The 24,128-nt window shown below is 38.4% G+C and overlaps 1 protein-coding gene across 1 annotated transcript in view; it reads right to left on the bottom strand.

Annotated features, from left to right (window-relative positions):
* LOC139949004 (serine/threonine-protein kinase 17A-like) overlaps window positions 1–22,735 on the bottom strand; it is a 41,635-nt gene extending 18,900 nt beyond the window's left edge. The window contains exons 1-3 of the mRNA XM_071947392.1: window positions 22,157–22,735; window positions 9,379–9,591; window positions 1,897–2,041 (exon numbers count right to left, since the gene is read on the bottom strand). Of these exons, the coding sequence (XP_071803493.1) occupies window positions 1,897–2,041; window positions 9,379–9,591; window positions 22,157–22,269 (471 nt within the window). The 5' untranslated portion in view covers window positions 22,270–22,735. The remainder of the gene's footprint in view (window positions 1–1,896; window positions 2,042–9,378; window positions 9,592–22,156) is intronic.
* Window positions 22,736–24,128: the final 1,393 nt, after the last annotated feature.

The raw sequence follows: 24,128 nt of genomic DNA, 5'->3' as shown, positions 1-24,128 counted from the left end.
TCGGGTTCAGGGGGGGCTAGAGGAACTATAATTGTTCCCCCTCTCACTCCATGGGCTGTAGCTGGGCCCCTCCTTTACCATGGATTTTACCATCACAATAGAGGGTGACAATAGGCAGCCAGCTGTGAGAAACATGGCCCAAGCTGCATGTTGCAAGACAAAGTGAAGAGACTCACTGGGACACCATGAGAAAGCATTTTGATCAAACTGTATTAAGATGTTACTGGAGAATAAAAGCCAAAACTCTAATGAGTATAAAACAGAGGTTGCAGAGGTACACACAACACTATGGAATGTCATTCATGTAAGGAGAATGGCCACTTATCTCAAGAAAGGGGTACATGTATGTACCTCAATTAGTAGGTCACACAACACAATCACTAATAAGGGAATCAATACCAAGAACCTCCAGTGAAATTCCAGGGCTTACATAGTATACCCATAGAGCCATCTATTTCATCTTTAAAAGGGCAAGGCCATTTTTCACTTTGCAAAGGGCACTTCCATTGGAAAACCTTCAAGTCTTTTATGAGAAACTTTTGGAGGGGCAGTCTGGCACCAAAGCCAAGACCAGGGCAACAGAGGGTCATGGGCTCCATAAAATTCCAGCTCATAATTCATAGTTCAAATTTATTTCCACCCAATCATTTAAAATATAACATTACAGGAGAGGTCTCCTTAAAGCAAGCTTGTTTGATGGAGACCCCCCGAATTTGAAAGAACAATGCAAAAATAGACTGAAATAATGTTAAACACATCAACGACACTTAATTTTAAATTTAACAGGCTACAATGTACACGTACTGTAGTAGACACTGACAACACTGGTTTGAAAACACACCATAATTGAATCTGTAATGTATCGGTGACGAGAATTTAAACGACATGAACATGCACTTTTTTTGCTTGTATCATAATTGACTTTAACTTGAGCACGCAAACACGGCGTACTACATGATCAAATTAAGGAGCTGAGATGAGTCACAGCGTCAGGGTTCACTAGACCAAGCCAGGGTACCCAAAAAGTATTATTCAATTAGTTCAGAAATCTAACCTTTCCTGTTGTTACATGATCAACTTCCTAGTAAAGCTAACAATCATATGACTTGGCTTCGATGCTGGTAACCTAGGATGTCCACTCTCCTGATAATGGAATGTCCCAGGTCCCCCTCCATGCATGTACCCCCCCCCCCCCCAAAAAAAAGGGGTTTGTTCCAGGCTTGCAATTTCTTCATTGAGAGGGCAAGGCCATGTTCATTTTCCAAAGGAAATTTCCATTATGCCAAAAAAGAAAGACAAAAGGAGGCAGCCTCTAAAAAGGAAGCGTGCAGGGACGCTAAACATGTTTTGTTTTTTTACCTTTCGATTAGAAAATCTTAAAGTGTACATGTATGGGAAAGTTTAAAAGGGGCACCAAGGCCAATACAAAAGAATATAGAGCGTTGAAGGCATACATGTAAGATGGGTAAATGGAGCTTGGTTCCATTTCTGCTCATTCACCAAGGAAAATAAAAGAGAAAATACTGAAACCAGGAAAAATCCTAAGAAATCAAAGGCCTGTAGGTTTTATTTTTGTTAGGTTTTAAGCATTGAGGAAATAAATTACAAGGGCCCAATTTCAGGGCCCAGAAAATATCGCTTAATAGCAGGATACCAGCCATGAATTCTACTTGTGGCTTAGTAGTTTGGCTGGTGCTCTTATTCTGTTAAGCATTCTGTTGAGCTTAAAGCTGCTTTTTGTGCTTTTAAAGCAGCTCAATGAAACTGGGCCCAGGTAGGGAAGGGTTGGAGCTCAACAATGATATGAAGATGCACAGGATCTTAAAGAAAATGAACAGGATCTTAAAAGAAGATGTGGAGGAAATGAAAGAAGAGGAATATGGAAGTTGGTTTTACCTTGAGATCCAGATGGACAATGTTATTTTGATGGAGGTATTGTACACCTTCTAAGATCTGGCGGACTAGCCGTACGACTTCCTGCTCAGTGAATGCATCTTCTTTCTCGGCAACACAGTAAGGGTGGAGCTCTCCTCCTGCAGCACTGGAGGAGGACAAGAGAAAAACAAAGTTGATTATACTTTTTTTGAGATGTTTTTACTAACTAAATTCTAAAATTCACATCAATCCAGGCCTGGTTTACATCTTTGGAAGGCGCGACCATTTTGATTTTTCAAAGGACACTTCTAAACCTCATTACAGGTACATGTACCCTCTTTCCAACTTAAATTTTTTTGATTAAACTCTGGCAGTCTTTGACCTGTTGTATCGAGCTGATTTAAATGATGTTAAAAACTTGGCATAGTCTGGATAATAAGATGAAACTATTGCTAGTAAACTTGAATGGTTATAATGTGTAAATTTCCTCAAACGCCTAGAATTTCATCTTTTAAAAAAGAAGGCTTCAAATGTGTTTAAGAGTATAGTTTAGAGCCCCACACTCCTTAACAATTATGGTCTGCGACAGGTGTAAGGTTGGTAAGATGTAAGGTACGAATTTAGTGCTCAAAAGTGAAAGTTCAAAGTGATACCTGTAACTCAAAGTAAAAGCGGCTCTTTCCTTTAAAGTTCAACCTGATACAATGTGCCTACGTTTGTATTATGCGTAATATTGCAATCATGAGTTATTGCTTTGGTGACATGTTGGCCAAAAGTTTGCAAATAAACAATTCATACATTCATAGTGGACACCCACGTACTTGCATCAGAGGAGATTGTGAGTCTGCTCGGCTATTCTACAAGGCAATTTACAACGATCAAACAGACCCAATGGCATCAATGTAGACTTAATGTCTAATCTGTCGTGGAGACAAACAAAGAGGTCGTTCACACGCCGTACTAAAGTTGGTCTAAGTCCACTTAGACCGGTTCGGGTTCAACTTTTGTGCGTGTGAACGCAAATAAAGTTAGACCGGATCGGGTTTAAACCCCAAAACTTAAACCGTCCAGCGAGGCGGTCTAAGTCTAAACCGGTTCGGGTTTATCTTTTAACACTGCGTGTGGACAGAATGACATCCGGTTTTAACTCACAACGGACGACCCATTGTGTGGTTCAATGCACACGCCCGGGACCCGGAGTATTTGTATACGGTTTCTGTTGCCTCTTATGCTGAAAAGCACCGAGTATTTATATTACTTTCTTGCCGCTTACCGAGTTGGCGAAACCCTCTCGATCGGTGTATGCAGTTTAACACAGGCCCACGCCCATGATTTATTAAATTCTGAAACAAAATTATATTTTCCAAGCTTTTTTTGTTGAGTGTCCTACAATAAATTGAAACTGCTTTTCATGCGTATACTACGAGCGCAGCGAAGAAGCATTTTTGTAATGCTTCTCACATGTACAGCGCTGCCATCCCATAGTGATCACTCTCTGATATCCCATAGTTATCCATCACCGATCCCGTGGATGTGCCTTTCTATTACTTTCAATCTTGGAGAATGAACTGCAGTGGGCGCGAGGCTGTGTGTAGGGGAAATTCCCTACGCCAGCAATATCACCACGTTGTTGGGAAGTTGGGAAAATACTGCAAAGTACATGTATTTACGTAACTTGCACGTGTGTAGTTGTGTTTATGAACGAATCAGAATAAAAATCGCGGCACCAGCTTTTGAGAGATCGCAACTTCCAATCGATTGAAGTACAAACTAAAAGTATTTATTAAATCGGAAACAGTGGTATAAAACAAAACACAAAAATGAAACGTGTTCTGTTTCATGGAATATGGACAATATTTTGGTGAGTTTTCTCGGCGGTTTGTATCAATATTTTGTTTGTTTAAAAAAATAATTTCGAGTCGTGTTCATGTTTGTTTTAAGTGCCCATATCCTCCTAACGGTAAAACTGTTACCGCGTTCGATTGAGCCATTTGTATCCAATAATTATGCCCTGTCTGATCATCCAGGGCATGGGACACTCAGTATCTCGGCATACTCGGTGCGTGAATCTGATGAACAAAACCGGATGTTAGAGCAACGGGTCGCGTCTACTTTGACCTCTTAAAACCGAAGATAAACCGGATCGGGTTTAACTCTGTGCTGTCTGAACGCAATGGGTTTTTATTTTTACGACCACCCCCCGCTGCTCGTAAAAGTTAGACCGGTTCGGGTCTAAGTTAGCACGCTGTCTGAACATACCCAAAGTACTGTAACCTTTGGAAAGGTTCTTTTATGAATTCTAACTAACTGAAACTATTCATAAACAGAGTTTATCTGCATTGTTATTGTGCAGGCTAACATGACAAAGTACAAGTACAGGGAAATGTTTTGTATGAAATCTTGTGATGTTTGCATCAATGTTAATTACACTGTTCTGTACACAAGCTGCACTCTGTAGTTTAAAAAAATTGTCAGCTTGTTTTGCTTGATCGATTATCCGTTTGTTTGAAGTAGCACAACGGTTACAGATCTCTTCTCAAGAGGTGATGCTCAGGTGATCATGTGATCAAACTTTGAATTTGTTCACAGAGGGCAGTTTCAGTTGTAATGTTCAAATCACCTCAAATAACATAAGTGCCTCAGGCCTTGAATTTTGCTCTGAAAGGGGCACAACAATTTTCCTCTAAAAAGGGGGTACATTAGTTTCAGTTGTGAATTCTCAAGTCACCTCAAATAACACACTACTCCACGCCTTGGACTTTGCTCGGGAAGGGGCACAGCAATTTTCCTCTAATAAGGGGGTAAAGGGGGGTAAAAGATTTAAGTTTAGGTTTAGTTTAAGTTGTAGATGTTCAAATCACCTCAAATAACACACTCCCTCAGGCCACTGAAGGGGCGCGGCAATTTTCTTCCAACAATGGGGTAAAAGGGGGGCATTTCTATGAGGAAAATTAAAATTAAAATTGTGCTGTGGTTACTTCCAGGCCTGCTATCTCATGGGAATTCATAAGCGAAATGTTATAAAAAGCCTTCAGCGAAAAGTCGTTAAACAATTCTGTTTAAAATATTTGGAAGGAATCATAAACTTTTTATAAAGGGTCTGAAAGTTAACTGAATGACTGATCCCGAACCATCCCTTGAACAATATCCTAAGGAAGTTCAATATCCTTTTTCTCTATCTCACCGTTCCCTCATAAATTACCTTCTACCGCCTCCAAACAAAAGTGTTTCTCAAACCATGATATAAACAGAACGACCCTGTACTGAACCGGGAAATCACTGCCGACAGTTCCAACACCAAAAACCTGCCGCGTTGTTTTAACGTGCCGCTTTCTACAGACTACAGTCCATAGAGATCTGTTTCCTGTCTGTATTTTATTGGGACATGTTCAATCCCACCCCAGCTGATTTCGGCTACTGTGATCTCCCTTATGGGAGACACAGTTTATTGAGCATGTACAAATTATTTAATGGTTCTCACTTATCAGGGTCTGGGTGTTGGGAGTTTATCAAAGAATGAAACTATTTCAGTACATCATGCGCTAACTGTTACTCTTTTATGTTTTTAAATCCAGTGGTATTGCTTTTTGTTTTGACTCTACTATCTAAATTTTTCAATAAACAAAACTTGCTTGTGTTTTTCTTTCATGTTACTTTTTTTTGCAATTTGAAAATCTAATTTTGATTTCCAATTGTGTCCTTCTGACTTACCCACCATTTTGTAAAATTTTGTTTTTAGTTGAACAAATTTGATACATTGACCCTAACCTGAAGTTCTTTTTGATTTACTTTGGTGTCCTGGGGTGGATTTCACAAAAGAGTTAAGACTAGTCTTATCTCGAGTTAGGTAAAGTTACATGGGACTAGCCTTAAATTTTTAACAACTTGACTAGTCCTTACTCTTTGAGAAATTGACCCCTGATGACATCGAACTTCACCCAAAACCATTAGGAGCTATTGCTGTGGTTTGAGTAGAGGAAAATTTGGTCCTTGCACTCCCAGACATTTAGTCCCCAAGCCTTGCTGTAAATTGCCTTAAGGAATGCTTTTCAATAATCAAATTAGCATGTCCAATTTCACCCAAAACCATCACCTATGTTGTCCTGATTGGGGTATATAAAAAAATTTGGTCCTTGCCCTCCAAGACATTACATTAGTCTCAAGTCTTGTTGTAAATTGCCTTTAGGAATGCTAGTCAATAATCAAATTATCATGTCAAGGGGGTAACTCGTGTCCTCGTTTTTCCTAAGGATTCTGTGCCCTCAACATTTACAAAACCCTGACGAAATCCTTGACACGATTTTCAAGAACTCTTCAGTTTTTGCAAGTTTGAAGAACAAGTTTCGATTCATGACGACCTGTCATTGAGCTCAGCACGCAAAGTTGCTTAGTGCAGTAGAAACTTGCTTTTAATAGCAGTCATCAAAAACAAATCATGAACTTGAAGCTATATGAGAATTACTTATTAATATTACATGATCCTTGCATAACTTGTAGGCCTATACATGTACATTGTGTGCGATTAGAGAATTACTAATGTTTTGCACTTTGAGAACTCGATCAAATGTAGGGAAAGAAACTTCAACAACATGGAGAGCAAGTTTCATTTCTGTGTTGAGAAGAACTCTTCTATTTATTTTCACGAAAGAAACGTCAACATCATCAAGAGCAATTTTCATTTCTGTAATGAGAAGAACTCTTCTATTTATTTTCACGATTGGCAGGAGAAGGTTTCGGTTCTCTGGCTATAAATAAAAACCCTTGAACTCCTACAATATTCAGACTCAACGAGAGCGTTTCAGTACTTTATACAGAGTACCAGTTTGTATTTTAAGAACCATCATGAGCAGGCAGAGATAGTTGGCATTTTTCTGTGTTATATTTATGGGTTACCAGCTGGGGAACACCATGGGGGGTTAGGCTGCATTTAATACAGGTATGTAAAAGACAGTGTCACTGCCTACATACCTTCTCAGACAAAATGCAGTTGTAGATGTACTTATGTTTGACAAGTTTTATATGGGGTCAGGTAAGAAGGAGATACATGGGTACTAGTAGGTGGCCCGACCATGTAGGGTTGAATTAAGATCAGACATTATTTTAAGTCTATAATAAGTTTGTCAGGATCCATCAAGCTTGCAATAACATGAAAGCCATGGCCTGTTACACTAGCCTTGGCCTTGATGCCCCCTCAAAAAGTTTCCCATCGACTTTAAAATTGTCCATTAGAAGTGCCCTTTGTAAATGAAAATGGCCCTGCCCCCTTTAAAAGAAGATGAAATCCAGTGCTAATCAAATGTTTTACAAAGTAGCGGAAACATTTCCTTGCTTTTTACCTAACATTGTATGCCAAGTAAACCAGTACACTTTTATGAAAATTTTTCCTAAGCTAAACAAGCCGTCTGTTCAGCTTGCGAACATTTATTTTCACAGGGGAATTTACTGTTCAAAAACCAGATGTACAAATGTAACATCAGTTGCTACATCGTGAAAACAAACACCAGTACATGAAAGATGCTTTGATTATGTTACAGAGTTCACCGCCGCTCGTTCTGACCTCAATTCCACGCCTTGAAGTCAAAGACACATGTTGTGTCACGGCGGACTAAGAATCCACTGGAACCCCGCAAATAAACACAAGGAAATTTTCCAAGAACCCTTAACGCCCTTTACTCATTCTGAAGTTAAGGCGGTCTATGTGGCCCGGATAGACCGAGTCTGAGAGAGCCAGGTGCAAGCCACATTCTAGTGGCCGGCCAGCAAGAGCACACCCCACTGTTTAAAAGAAGAAAAAAATGATCCCATTATAAGCCCAGCTGGGGTTGGGCTGGGTGGGAGACTTTTTCAGGGTTTTTTTTTGCCCTAGTTTCAGTCGACTAACTTGTGGAGAGTGTTGGAATGTTCCGCTTGGTGAACGCAATGAACAAATAACATCCATGGCCAAGGTGTGTATTTGGTTTTCAAATCTGATTTTAATCTAGAGTAGTTTAAAGAGCAAGACGTTATAAAATGTCTCCACTTCACGATCTCTATAATGATCCCATTTCACATTGCAGTTCTCTTACTGTTCAACTTCTCACAAAATCCATAATTGGCATTTTTGTCTAGCAGTTGCCGTGGTGCCCTATGCCCTATTAAATTGGGTCCTGATCTCTCCGCGTGTGTAACAGAGTCACTCCCCAAAAATAGAGGATAGTGCCGGCTACCCAACGGATTACCAAACAGCCCATCAAACTTACATCAAACCAAATTAGTTTTCCACATCAGTGACTCCCCTTAAAAGACCAAAGAGAATTTCTTTCACTGAAGTCAACTTTTAGTATTCCTATTTCTGCGCTTGGTTTGGTAAACCCCCTCCACTGGTCTAATAAATTGCTAATTTTCTGTCCTTCCTCCATGGTCCAACAACACAAATCTCCCACAGGAATCACAGTCAAACACCCACTAATTACCAATCAGTTCCAGCAACTCCCAGACCGACCCTGGTCTAGGTATGGTCTCTCTCCCTCTCCTCAGCCAACTTCCCGATGCATAATACATCAACGATCAGGGCTTGAGGGCCAGACCAATCCCTCTCCCATGTTTATTTGCCCTGAGTACTAGACTAGCCTAAATAAGCATTCTAGCAGGTGATTAAGACCCTATTCTGACTTGGGCTAAAGGGTTGGTTGAGTTTGACGACCTCCAAAATGGGGTCGTTCTGTGGGTTGATGTAGACAAAAAAAGGAAGCAGTTGTGTCAGCTACACATTGGAAAGTACAGGCTGAAATTCCATTAATAATGCAGGAATTGTAATGGTGGGTTTGCATTATTTATTTTTTAAAAGGACTACAAAGAAATCATTGTGTTCGGCATGGATTATTCCGGAAATTGCGTGGGGTCCGCAGAGGAAACTGTTAATGTTTCTATGGTAATGGTCATGGGACGAGACAATTCACACTAATATCCCTTTTTGCTGGCATTTTAATGGGACTTTGTCCTGAGAATTAGAGCAGGAATTGAAAGACGGCCTTTTTACACGAACCATTAAGACCATTAATACTGTGTAAAAACTCACTCCCATGACTGATTCACAATGGATCCTTCCTCACTCAGTCATGCTCTAACCTAACAGAATCCAACATACGCTACACCAAATCTGTTGGACTCTTCGATAGGGAAAGTTTCCATAAACAGGAAGATTTTCAAATTTGTTCATCCAACCATAAAATTGCTGCTTAGCAATCTTCTTTGCTTTTTAAGCAAAAAAACAAGTGGGACATCAGTTGCCACATTGCAATTTTATGGAACTTTGGCCGGTATTAACCAGTTTCTGCCAAGCAAGATTTTGTCTGTGCTTAGCACATTTTTATGCTAACAGGTTTTATGAAATTGGGCCCATTCCAGCACCTCATCCTCAGTGGTGAAAAAAAATTCCTCAACTTTTAATTGCATCGAATTAAGAAATAGGCTCAGTTGTCTGTTCTGATCTTCCTATAAATAAAGGAGCATTTTTCTACTTACAATTCTAGCACCAGGATGACTTCGCTGGACGTCTCAAACACTTCATGAAGTCTGATCATCCTCGGATGATTTGTGGACATCTCGAGGATACGGATCTCCTTCAGGATGTCTTCGCGACAGGAGCGTCCCATCTTGCGCTTCCGTACAAACTTGGCGGCGAAGTTCTTGGAGCCGTCCTTGTGGGTGCACTTGCGGACGACTGCAAAACGCCCTCTGTTGGAGAGAGAGGGGGAAAGGGATAGATGGAGGATGAGAAAAAAAAGTGGATGATTTAAAAATCACAAGAAGAAAAAAACAGCACATTGAACAATTCAAAATGCTACATGTTGCTAGTGCAATGGGAGAACCCTGGTGGTGCTGTTAGTGTACATGTACCAACTTTAACAAAAGTAATAACTCGGGTCTGATGCTTAAAGATGTATTTTTTGAAAGGGCAAGGGCACCGAGGCATTTTCTTCTTGCTACATGTAAAGGACACCTCTATGAGGAAAATTGTCAATTCCTATCAGAACATTTCAAGGAGCACAAAGGCAATGACCATATAGGCAAAATGGCGGCAATTGCCTCTGTTGTCTATCAGGCATAGATATTGTCATTAAGATACAGTACAAGTTGTTCTAGAATAACTTGCATAATTTGTGTTCAATAAAAATTGAGTGTAAGTGCATACATGTACCTGCAACTTGTTGATTTGTACATTCCACTAGTAAGTATAACTACCATGCATAATAACTTTACACTTTATGTAGGCTATGTACATACTGTTTGTAAGATGCTGCTAATAAAATAAAGTTAAGGGATTCAAATCAATATGTATTCACATGATGTAAATGTGTGTGTACTAAGGAATTTTAGGATATAAACGTTTGTGTGCATGTAAATGTAACATGCTCTGGTCCGCCTCATTAAAATAGCAGCTTTTATTCTTAAAAACTCAAAATGGTTTGTCAACAAGTTTTGATTGTTTGTTTTTAAACACAATGCACTTGTACAGCATGCATGGCACCATCAACTGAGAAACAGAAAGCTAGCAAACTAAGAAAGCAGTGGCCATGTTTGTCCTTTCCCAGACCCCGCCCGCCAGTAAGCCCGCCCGCCAGTAAGCCTTTTGCTCACAAGGAATTCCAGCAATGCGATGGCCACTGCATGCTTTTGTTACTCTATCCCATTATATTTATTCACGCATACCAGCCCCATTTCAGGCTTCGGCTTTCTGCTGCATGACTAGCCCAGACAGAATAGACAAATAACAAAACCCTAACCCAGATATGAAGATTTTGACACTGTTTCACTATTCCCGTTGACGACGCTTCAGCGGGGCTTTATCCTGGTGTAAATGTCCCCATTTGTCTCCCTCGGTGTTTATTCATATCGTTTTAATCCCCAAACAAAGCGCGCTGTGAGTTTGAAAGGCGAAAACACCTCAAAACAACATTTTCCTGGGGCAAAGAATTTAAAATTCTACAGATTTAATGATGTGACGTCGGAAGCATTAACCGTGTGTAAATGAGCAGGAGAATGTGCTATCTTTGGGATTAATGAAGCATGTTTTTCTTACTTATTGTGATAAGTTGTTAAAACATTTCATCCATCAGACTAACAAATAAAAACCTTCAAACCGTGCACATCTTGTCAAACTGATACGCTTTAAACGCCAGGAGTGCACTTTAAATGTTAGAATGCTCTTTTAGAGCTCTGTTCGAATCTAGCAGAAAAATACATACTAAAAAGATGTAACTTGTTGTAACATTTCAACTCAAAACTTTTAACAAACAACGTGCCTTTATTGGATCTAGTTGAATCGTTTTAATTGGTTATTTATCAATTCCCAAAAATAAACAATGCTACTTTTTGCAGTTTGAGTTTTGCTTTTGGATCCTTTGTCAAGAAACTTTATTGTGATTTTTTTAACCTTCAATTAACAAATCAACCCATCACCTCCCCCTCCTACCCCCACCCCCCCCCCAACAACAACGAAAGTTTAAACTACTTGTTTAACGTCACAATTAGGAAACCAACTTTCCGTACAAAAAAAAATCTACGAAGATAATCTGACAGTTTTGAGGAAGTCACAAGGAATGTTTTGCAAATCCACTTACGTAAAAAGTTCACAGGTCAGCAGAGCCTAGACTTTTAATCTCAAATTCCATTCCAGATTTATCGATTAATCCAGCTCTAAAGCTGATGCATTTTGTCCTTAATCCACCAGTGGCCATTTTGATTAATTATTAATCCAAATACCATTGTATGTTTATAAACCACTTTCAGGAAATATACAATACTTTAGGGGGAGCCATTGGGGAAATATTCCTGTTACTTTTGATGAAGGATTGATCTACCACGATTAATTTGCTACCCCACAGAGGGGGGGGGGGGGGGGGGGCACACACTTTGCCAATGACAATTGGTGGCACATGGATTAATTGAAAACATGGGTAGCTGTGACTGGGGGATAATCCAGGGTGCAACCAGGAGGCTGGCACACTGCCAATAACCAGGGAACATGCAATGTTTGTAAACATTAATTTAAAAAATGACTTGCAAATTTTTGGTCTGGTAGTGGATTGAAAGTATGAGGATTGGGGATGGGGGGGGGGGGCCCTTAGCATACAGGTACTCCTGCGTTTGCACTCTATTTGTACACATAGCATAGGTTATTCAATGCGCATACCAGGAATCTTCAATCCACACACCGGGGGACACTAACAAGTACTGTAAATGTACACAAACTATCTCAGCATGTCCATTTGCATGTAGGGCCGAAAAAGATCATTTAAAATATCATTGCACCATCCTATTGTACTAATTATGTCTGTAATGTATCAGTTCAATATAAATTGTGTGGGGCAATCGCAAGTTTGTATCGTAGAAAGGTGGGGGCCAACTGTCTGCTCGATTTTCACAAAAATCTTTGCGATTCATCTGTTAGGCCAATCAATTAGCAGCATTTGTGACATCATCACACTTTGCTTAGCAATTAAGACTGGTACACACTTTAAGATAAATCTTCAAGACTTTCGCAAAATCGAGCCCAGTAGGGGGCCTACACATGTACAAGAGAAGAACAGTTTACACAAAACTGTCTCTTTTTTTCGGGTTGGAAGGACGCCCAACAACCTAAGGCCATCTCGACCAACACCAACAAATGGAAGGACTTCGTTCTTTAGAATTGTCTGCAAGACAAAGTTTGATAAAACCCTGGCCAGGGACTCATTGTTAGCAAATAAAATGCCCTGGTTCTGATGTATGCACAGATCGATGATAGAGACATTACGTGAGTTTAATCAATACGCATACCTGCCGATGACGGACAGGTTTGTGTTATGAATTACAACCTGCCAATCAATACAGCGCTGGATTTAATGGCTGTGGATCCAACACTGGCTGGAGTCACCATCAATATTTTAATTAATAGAGTCCACTTTGTATGTACATGTAGTCAGTTTGCGGTAACACCATATAGCCTACCTTACTTTCATGCCTTGAATTTCGTTCTTGAAGGGGCAAAGCAATTTTCCTTTTAGTAAGGGGCACTTAAAGGCAGTGGACACTATTGGTAATTACTCCAAATAATTATTAGCGTAAAACCTTTCTTGGTGACGAGTAATGGGGAGAGGTTGATGGTATAAAACATTGTGAGAAACAGCTCCCTCTGAAGTGCCATAGTTTTCGAGAAAGAAGTAATTTTCCACGAATTTGATTTTGAGACCTCAAGTTTAGAACTTGAGGTCTCGAAATCAACCATCTAAACGCACACAACTTCGTGTGACAAGGGTGCTTTCTTCTTTCATTATTATCTCGCAACTTTGATGACGGATTGAGCTCAAATTTTCACAGGTTAGTTATTTTATGCATATATTGAGATACACCAACTGTGAAAGCTAGTCTTTGACAATTACCAATAGTGTCCACTGCCTTTAAAAGAAATTATAGAAAAGTAAATCAGACATTTTTTCTTCTACACATTCTTCAAATGAGAAAAATTTATCATTCATTCCTTCTGAGCCAAAATGCAGCACTGCAAAACCACTGACCCAGCACTTCGTCATCCTTGGGAAAACTTCTTAAAAACCACTTCAAAACAGAACTCCGATAACTCAGAGAAAAAAAAAGTCATCCCTGCCCAACCACAATACCCTCTTATCTCATCTGGGGGCGAGGACAAACACTCAAAATTGATTGATTAACAGAGTAAAATTGATGTTGAAATTTTAGAAGAAAACGTCTGACCTTAACATTCTTCAACTTCCTGTTTTGGAGGGTGGGACATCACTCACATAATGTGACTGGAATTTCGTTTAATAGATTCCGGTTTAGGGAAATACTAATTCTACCTCCATGCATAGAGCCTCGGCCTGTCTGTAGTTACATGTACAACTTTGAGAGGGCAAGGCTATTTCCATTTTGCAAAATCTTGGAAAATCTTTAAAAATAAAGTATGGGAAACTTATGGAAGGGCAGCACCAAGACCAGTAAAAAGAGTTCATGTCATCCGTGGCAAGCATGATGTATTTCCAAAAGTATAGGCAAACATTTTAAGCAGATGCACGCAACATGAATAGACTGGTTCATTCTTGTCTCAATTATTTTGTGTGTACACATCTTTTTCAGCTCAAAGAAATACACCATTCAGTGGAAATTCATCTGATCCTCTTGCGTTTTCAGCTAAAGTCTAAGGTAATATGATAGGCTGAGTTTGAAAGCCTTTCAGAAGAACCATTTAGAAACTGTACGCACTTTCTACCTAAGAAAACAACAAACAACAATGGGATGCTATTTATATCATTTATTATTGTTAACGACAGAGGCTGAATCCTTGGTGAGACTGTAAGGAAATGCCAAATCCTAAAAATAGCAGGGCTTGAGTTTGACACTGGACCACCGGCCTGAGGCCTGTGATTTTTAGCATCAAAGGAAGAAACTGATGACCTGAGCCCAATTTCATTAAGAGCTGCTTTATAGAACAGAAAGTAGGTAAGCACAACACAATTATGCTTACCTGTACAGGGTTACCAGCCAAGATACTATAACACATGTACCATTTGTGACTGGTATCCTGTTCATTGCTGCTTAGCAGAGAGTTGTTTTAAAAGCAATATTTTCTGCTTTTAAAAGCAGCTCTATGCAATTGGGCCCTGGTCTTGTGGAATTTTTAACCCAAATTCAAAATTCTTAGAACGTTGTTCTCCATTCTACCCATCAGGTGTGTGTGGTCATTTTAGAGTCCTTGAATTCAACAAATACAATACAACATAACAATCAATATGGGTAATTAAAAAGTCACCATGGTTACAGTTCAGCTTCACGCATACCTGACTACAAGTCATGCGTAAAAAGAAAAGAACACAGTTAGTAATTGTTTATTTCGCGATAGTCTGCAGCAAAAGAATAAAACCGTACAAAGATCATTCACTACTGGTGCTTTGTCAGAAAAATACCCAAAAAATGTTCTACTTTGTGTGGGAAATGTCCACCAGAGAATAGGATTTAATACACAAAGATTTATTGTTAAAAACAGACACAGTTTTCAAGTTGTGGTCATATTTTAAGAGCCATTCAAGATATCAATGGAAAGGAAAGGGAATCTCTGCCTCTACAATTTTGTGGATTTTTTTTCTTTCTGCGAGCTTCAACAAAACACTTTAATATTTACGCTCAAGTCCTTTCTTTGTATCAAAATGGCCGAACCCCTTTTCAATAGATTGACGTCCATTTAATACTAGTTCATGAACCGGAACTTCATGGAAAGAATTTATTAAGTGAACGGGATGTCCCAAGCGACCCTTGCTCTTTAAAAATCTTCACTGAACGTAAAATAGTAGTGACAGGTCCCGTGCATCCTTGGGTCTAGAATCTCGCCCCGTAGGTTCAATTGTAATTGTCACAATTCAAGTCCATTTATGTAGGCCTACGGGGAGTATGGCCGTGGGATGTTTGTCTTTTCTCTTCGGCCAACAACAACCACTTGTTTACACCTAAATACCGAAAAAATCATCACAATCATTTGCGACCATGGCTGCAAGGTGAAACAGTGAGGTTTATAAAAAAGCTAAAACTTGGCAAAAAAACCTTCCATCATGTCGGTCGGAGCCACCTTGTTTGAGCCCATTCCAAAATGAGGCTGCATGGACAAATAATCTGGTTCCTTGATGGTAAAACTAAATCTACATGTCGTTTGTGACTTATGGTCCCTTCGTTCTTCCATGCTGTGACTTCAGAAGTTGTGTAGACACATTCCAAGGTGTTGTAAAGATTACCCCCTGCCTTCAGCTCAAACCAAATCAGTGCTGCCTTTTCCAAAAGCACGTTAATTGCAACTTGCTTGTATTTTTAAGCCAGATGTGTAGCCCTTACGAAAAATCTTCTTCTCGCCATAAACAGACTTTATTGCTTTATTCTTTTCAGGTCCTTTCAAAGAAATGCTACCTTGATGAATTAAAGGTTTTACGATTGTCCTTAAGTGTGTTTGTCTGCATTTTAAAATGTTTGTCCCAGTCTGTGTAGTGTTTAGAAGGCGAGTCCCCAGAGTAGGGTTTGAAACCAACACAATAATCTGGTTAAAATATTTGACCAAAAAATTAAGAGCTCAGTCTCACAGGGGGGATATCCTTGAAATGGTTGACTCAAGTCTGGGACTCTATGTTATGCAAGGTGATACTGCTATTGCTAAAGCAAACAAAGTGGTCATAACCAGCATGGTGTCATCAGACTAAGTCTAGCACCCATAGCAACCGAGCTGTACACATAAGAACTGCATTGATGGAGGAAGTACACTATAGGAATTTTTTTATAGAATTTTCATCTGCAAGTTGTAAATTTATTTAAAATGGCCTGGGAAAAAATGTCAAAGTCATCCGCCCATCTAGGTATTTAGGTAATTTGAATATTCATTTATGCAAAGTGGGGGTAACCATGCCAACACCAATCAAATTCCTCTCCTCCGATGGTATTTCTATTAAGATTGTATAATGACAGGCACCTAATAGACACTACCAGAGAAACGAGGGAGGTTGTTGGTAAAAGATAACATCTAAATCCTTTTTTTGTGTATTGTGGACAGAAAGTGAAGTATGTAAAGCCTTACAAGTAGTCTAACGCTCTTAAAAAGTCCTTGATGCACCCATCAATGAAGCGTAAAAGCATGGGCGGACACGTGAGGAACAGCAGGGGGGCAGTGAGTCACGTTGCATACAGCATGTTTGTTGAGGTGTTGGGACCCACCTACTTACTTTTAAAATCTTTTTTATTATCCAATCCAGCAATGAGCATACACACCATTTATACTCCCATGATAAACTTTATAGAGTCCTTGGTTATGTGTACAATGTACCAATTAAAGGTAGCGTTAAGTATGGGCGGCCAAACCGGCCAGGGGGCAGTCACGTTGCAGGCAGCATGCAGGCACTGTTTATTTAGAACCCATGGCGCTAATTTGGGTCTGTGACATTGAATCAAAAATGGAAAGCCTTTGTATACATTACAAGCGTACAATCCCCACATACTTTTTAAAATCCCACAGTCCTTGGTGCTCCTATTAAAGCCATTGGACCCTTTCGGTACAGGAAAAAAAAAAAGGTCACAGATTTACAAATAACTTACAGGGTTTACAGAAGGTAATGGTGAAAGACTTCTCTTGAAATATTATTCCATGAAATGCTTTACTTTTCGAGAAAACAGTAGAACAATATCAATTCTCGTTTTAAAACGAGAATTACGGATACAAGGGTGGGTTTTCCCATTAAAATCTCAAAAAGTCAATGGGAAACTTTCTACTGGGGCACCAAAACGTGTAGTTCCAGGCTGATTTATTGCAAGCTGCTTTTACGCTGATGTCACCTGCGTTTTTATGCATCAACAGCACTCTGTCGTCCAATGACCTGCCTCCTTTCGCCTCAGTGAGGCAGCTGTTCGCGAGTGTAACGTCATATGCAATGGTCAGAGTAACTGGGTCAGAGTTCATTTAATTCCATGCACAGCAATATGTCTGGTACGATCGCAAATACTCTGTACACTCATGCTGGTCTAGCTAGCGATCAAGTTTTATCACTAGCCAGACCAGCATGCACCTCACCATGCATGCTAGGGCAATGGATATTTGCGAAAAGGTCTATGATTTTATGAGGCGACGGTGCCCTTTCTGTTGAAAACTCTTTACCCTGCTGATGTCTAATTTTGATTGTTGCAGTGCAGGGTTTGCATTTTTTTTCAGTTCACAAACTTCAATGTGAGAGGATCAGTTAAAGTGCATAGAAAAGCAACAGTTTCAGAGGGGTGTCAATAAAAGACTACGCCAGCGCGTACCATCCAGGCTAACAATGATGACTGAGGCTAGACCGTAACTACATCGTGTGTCAGAAGAGTTTGGCGTAAACAACTTCTGAAAGAAAAGTGATCTTTGGGGTGACCTGTGTAGGCAGTTCTTTAGTGTATTTTTATACCAATTGTATTGACTCGTTCCAGGTCTTATTTTTTCAACAAGATCTTGATATATAGTCACAAAATCAAAAATATGTCAACAATAATTAATACCTTTTAAAACCACATTCGATTTTTAAAGAGAAAAACATAAAGTAGTCTGAGATTGTGAGCATAGTGGAATTTAGGAGGATGCATTACAAAACAACAACAACAACAACAACAACAACAACTGACACAACAACCAAATCAGCCAGATGTAATATTAATTTCAACTAAAAAGTTAACACACACTACATAGCCTATAGGCTTAATTATTGACTTTCACTTCTCATAAAAAATGTCAATTATAATTATAATACATTTGTGTATCAATTATTTACATTTTGATAGTCTGTTACATTTAGATTTAATTGTGTTTCAGTGCAGTGCAATAGACCATACAAACAACTAATTTTTGACTGAGTGGGGAGAAGGAACGGCACCTGAAGACTTTTAATTTCTTTTGCCACATTTCAAGAAGGCCCTTTTAGAGGGCAATGACCTAAGCATGGCAATGAGACAATTTCCTCAAATGTTTTGTTAACTAAGTATCAGGCCTAACATGACTGTATTATAAGGAAGTTTCTTCCTGCAGCCGATCTCAGAAAACAAGCGCATCTTGCACCATGTTGTTAACTTTTGTTAAAATAAATGCCATATTGTACCAATTTTATTTATTTTTAAGCTTTTGAAAAAGATAGGGGCCTACTGCAATGATTGCGTCAAGTAGTCTGATGTACATACAAACATTTTGGTTTATAAAGCCATTAGAGACAACATATTTTTCATATTTTTAGTGAAATGTGCAAATAGGTGTGTCCAAAACCGTACAAAAAGAGCCCTATTTCGACATATTACAGCACCCCAACCTCCCCCTCAAACACACCATGAGATTAATTTAACCGAAGGGATCCTGTTAAAAAACACTCCAAAGGCACAGAAAATGGGTCAAAACTAAGGTCAACTTTAAACAAAAGTGTTTATAGGGGCTACGTGTGTTGTGTGAGGTAAAGAACCTTCGTAGGATAACAGTTTTTAACAATCACTTGAACTCTGTCTCACACAGGTGAAAACCAGTTCCAGATCCAGTTCATGATCAATTATCAGGCCTGATACTTCATGGAGGCAACGAAGGCGATTGCCTCTGCCATTGCCTTGGTGCCCTTGAAGTGCTCAAGTAGAAATTAACAATTTCCTCATAGGGTGCCCTTTGCCAAAGAGAAAATGCCTCGGTGCCCTTGCCCTTTCAAAAATGAAGCATACAGCCCTGAATTATGATATTTGATTGCGTAGCTGGTGGAAGGAAGTCTGTGTGACAGCTGAACAAATTTCAGTCAAATTGTTTCATGTTGACTGAGCTTTACTTAAAAATTTAATCCTAATAATATAGTCAGGGCTTGAACTTCACTCTTGAAGGGGCACATCAATTTTCCTCTTAGGGGCATTTCTATGAGGAAGTGTAATTTTGTGCGCATGGTTTGTATTGAAACTTTGCAAAGGGCATCAAAAGCACCAGGGCAAATGCTGTGAGTCCCGTTCTTTCCAAGAGGGTTAGAGCTGTATGTAAATAGTGCCTTTTGCAGTAGGTAGGACCCAAAAAGCGCCTTAAAGATGTAAAAAGGAAGAAAGTATAATCAATCAATCAAACATCAAACTCTAATTACACAAGAATACTACCAAAGACCTTTCGTAGAACTTTACTTAAAGTTGGAGTACAAAATTGTATAGTTGATGGGGCCTATTCTTTTAGTGAACCATCATGTTATTGTTTGGAAAAGAAGATCTTCATTTGCTTGTTTCATTTCTGCTGATTTTAAAAACAACTATTCAATAATCCTCCAGATAATGTATAGTTTCAGTGTTTACATTTTCAGAAAATATTCCATGTTTACCATGACGGCATGACCTACATGTAGACTTTTGTTCACTAGTGGTTCAATTGACGACCCGATGCCAAGCAACCTTTGATGAGTGAACAAATATTTTCCCAACGACGATCAACCGATTTCACTTTTTGGCCTCGTTGACGTCACACTTTCAATCAATATGGAGCAGTGCCTCAAGGATCTTCTTGTTGTTTGCGCTCGAAAACATCTGTCATTATTACCTCTACGTCTATTTTGAACATATCAAAATAGTATTTATGATCTCAAGTCCAAGAAGTCCCGTCTTTTATTGACGGTTAAATAAATGAATTTGTTTTCCCATGCCAGATCAATTTCACTTAATTTGCTTTCTTTTTAGAGTTGATGATATCATTTTAGAAACACGAGCATGTAACAAAATACTACTCAACATCAAATTTGCCAACGTCATACACAGTAATACTCTCAACTCATACTACTAGTAATGAACTAGGCATGATGTTATTGTGCCTATTTCACAACAATTCAAACGAAAATTGTTATTGGGCTTTTGTTTTTGGCTGGAAAAAAAAACTGTTACAGATTTGACGAGATCCTGTCTGAGACTGACATCAATTTGTATCTTGAGAAAATTGTAAACATCATTTTCGCAACTTCGGTTAGTGTATAGTTTTAGTTGTTTTTTTCTGGGGGGGGGGGGGAAATAGGACAACAAAACCTTATTTAAAAAAAAAGTGAACCCAGTCTCCAATCAAAAAATAAATCTGTCAGATTTAAACAAAAATATATTTGTCGATGTGTAAATGAATTAAAACCTCTCCTACTATTTTTTACTTAACTGGGGTTAAAATTCACTTTCCAACAAAGACAAAATCCAATATTTTGTTACTAAACAGTAAAAGTTAAAATTTATTATTATTATTATTATTATTATTATTATTATTATTATTATTATTATTATTATTATTATTATTATTATTATTATTATTATTATTATTATTATTATTATTATTATTATTATTATTATTATTAATTAAATTAGAATTGTTCGACCCGTCTTTTGATGGCTGTACGCATTCTGTCAAACTTTCCAAACAGTTACTGGCTAGGTACTTCTAGAAACTATAAAAGTATAAGGCTCGGTTAGGGACATAATTTGACCTTAATAAAGGCAGTGGATAAAGTGGCAGTCGAATACTTTTCATAATTGTTTTCAATGACAAGCTGCAACTGTCCTGTGTAGTACTACTACGTACTATACAGTCATTTGACCAGTTCGGGATCATTGACCAGTTCGGGATCACTTCAACTTTGCAATAACCAAATAGTTATATCACTTCTCATTATTACCAATTTCTGTTGATAAATGTGAAGATTAACACCCATTAAACCAACAAACCCAAAATAAGGTGCCAAACATCATCAGCAAATAAATTATGGCTGTTTTCCTGAAGGTTGTCTGCGAAATTTATCATTTTTTTGTTTAAAAATGTTGGTTGAAAAACACTGTTAAAACTTCTTACCTTTAGAATTGGAGTGCCGGGGCAAAAAATATTTATGTAAAATGATAAAAATGTGTAAAAAAACATTTCTGTAAATACTGTGCAGACATCTTGTTTTTTTGAGGAGACGAAGTTACCAAAATCTTCTTTAGGGGGGCAACTTACCCTTGACCAGTTCGGGATCACTCAACATCTCATTGCGTCAAATGGTGCCGCACTAACTTACTAAGTATGGTAAAATCATACTACTGCAGTAGAAAGTTTATTCAGATGATTTTGAGAAACATTACTTCAACAAATTCTTTTAGATTTTTTTTTTTTTGAGAAATTTAAACTTGGAGGGGTCGATAATGCTTTTTAGGTTCGCTTCACTTTTTCATTTGCCTTTGCTGTTGTTTTGTGGTTTTGTCACTGGGTTTTTTGCGCTGCTATTGAAGACACTTGCATGACATTCACTAAACAAATGAAGTCCAAGTCCATGCCAACACACCTCTGAAGTTTCGTGTCCTTGAGAGACAGTTTTATGAATGGGAGTATGGGTTTGCAACAAAGGGCACTCTACTGATTCAGAATAGATTCAACTGATCCTGAACTGGTCAAACAGGTGACAATACTTTTCTTAAAGCCTCTTCAAAAGAACTAATCTTTTTGTGTCAGTGAATACTTGGTGAGTTTTATGTCATGTTTAGGTAAACTGATAAACTTTTTTGTTTAAAATATCAAAGAGATTGCAACAAAAAACAATAATGTGAATTCAAAAAGTGATCCAGAACTGGTCAAACGACTGTAGTAGTAGCCTGTACTCATTCCTCAGTTGTTGAACATTCTTTTTAGCTGAACATAAGACGAAATCTAAGCTGCCATGCCACAACAAGAATACAAACAGATAAAATTAAAACATGTGGTTGACTCTTAAATTAAGTAAGAATGATAGAAAAGGTATCTTATTCTTACCTTCCGAGTTCGTTTTGAACAGTGTAAGATTCATGAAAATCTCCCTCCTTAAATCGGCTCGTAACTGCCCGTGTCACAACACGGGAATTCATGCTGAGTTTTCGGAGTGGCATAAGAATTATTCGAACGCTCAACAAATCCTTTCCAGACGACGTTTTATACAGACATCAAATGTCCAGTTGGATGAAATTGATGTATGATTTTCTCCAAGGTTTTTTAATTGGTGTACTCTCACCAAAAACAGCTGAGCGGTGGTCAGTGTTTTGAGTTAAAAGTCCCTTATCTTTCACCGTAGAAATTAGAAATCCTTGCAGCTGAACGTGCCAGAACTAATCCAGAACAACCCAACGGTTTGCGGTTCAGCCGGCGCGGTGTGTCTGTACGTATCGAAGAATGAAATCTTCGCACTTCTTCGTCACCGGTTACCGCTCTCTCTCTCATTTGAAATACAGACAGCTGGATGAAAATCGTAAATATCACGATAAACTCATTAATATGGTTATTAAAGTTGCTCAGGAAATAATTTGATTAAAAACCAAACTCAAAAACGTCACCAGGAACTCCATGTGTGTGTGTATCGCGGACGTGCAAGGCAAACTGCCAATTTGACGGCATGACGTAAAAATCGTGTTAGTGGTTTTTTGACGGTTTCTATTTTCCCTTCTCCATTAACGAGAGTTTCGAAATATTTATTCAATTCGGTTAATAAATTCATACCATAGAAGGAAACAAAATATATAATTTAAGATATTTAGATTATAAAACTTCATATTAGCTACAAATATTATCAAAAATTATTAAAATAACCCAAAGTGTTTTATGATTTACAAGAAACCGTCAGAAAGGAAAATTCAAGTTGACCAATCAGCAGCATCGTCCCAGTCACCGACATAACAACCGGATACCTCATCACAGCAGAGGGATTCCCCACTCTAGTCGCGGCAGTATCGATTAGTGCGATGTTTTAATTAACTTTCCCAACTGGTCGAATATGTCTGGAATCATTAGATACGTTTTTCGAAATCAAATTTAATTTTGATTTACAAACTGTTAGGATAGCAATGTGTTTTAAGTAAGCGGAGATGTTATTTCAAATTTAGCACACGATAATGTACCAAAAAAAATTTTCAATTAAAAGTTTTGAAACTTAAAAAGCGGTTTGAAAACTCTTTTTGGTGGGTTAAAGAAAATCATTATCAATTGAAATTTAATTAGAAGTAACTTTAAATAGTAAACTTTCGGGTACAGCCACATATAAAATCTCTAGTGGAGGATTGTTGTTGGCTCTGAAAAGAGCCGATATACTCTGCTCGTCTTCAGGAGACATTTTTTTTTTATCAATTTAAAAAAACCCAAATTGTTTTCCCGACTTTTTCAATAAGGGTGGATGTTCTGGGTGGTAGGGAATAATAATTCTGAATTGCCTCCTAATTTAAAAAAAAACAGACACAAAGCCAACTAATTACTTATGACTTTTTTTTAATCTGACTCGAGTTCATTTTCTTACAATTGTAAGATCAATAACAAGATGTTAATGCAATATCTCATGGGTTTAAACATGCATGAGTAGAATACATCAGTATTGCCCTACCTAAACGCTAAAAGGGTTGGAAAGAAGTCATATAATACTGCCAGAGAAAATAATTGGTAAAACGGTTGTATTTTTAATGAAAAAATTAAAGGATGTGATAAAGATCCAACAAAATTAATCAAACCAAGATTTGAAAAATTTGCATGGTGGGAGTGCAATCTGGACCCAATTTCATAAGGCTGCTTAAGCACAAAAAGTAGCTCAGCATAAATTTTGCTTACCAGAATAAGGTTACCAGCCAAACTACCATGTCACATGAAAAATTTGTGACTGGTATCCTGCTCATTTCTGCTTAGCAGAAAATTCTGAAGTAGTATTGTCTGCTTAAAGGAACACGTTGCCTTGGATCGGTCGAGTTGGTCTTTGAAAAGCGTTTGTAAC

Source organism: Asterias amurensis, chromosome 16 (assembly GCF_032118995.1).
Source record: "Asterias amurensis chromosome 16, ASM3211899v1".
In the NCBI taxonomy this organism is placed as follows: domain Eukaryota; kingdom Metazoa; phylum Echinodermata; class Asteroidea; order Forcipulatida; family Asteriidae; genus Asterias; species Asterias amurensis.
The sequence above is the reverse complement of the archived record's forward strand: the minus strand, read 5'-3'. Positions and strand labels throughout refer to the sequence as shown.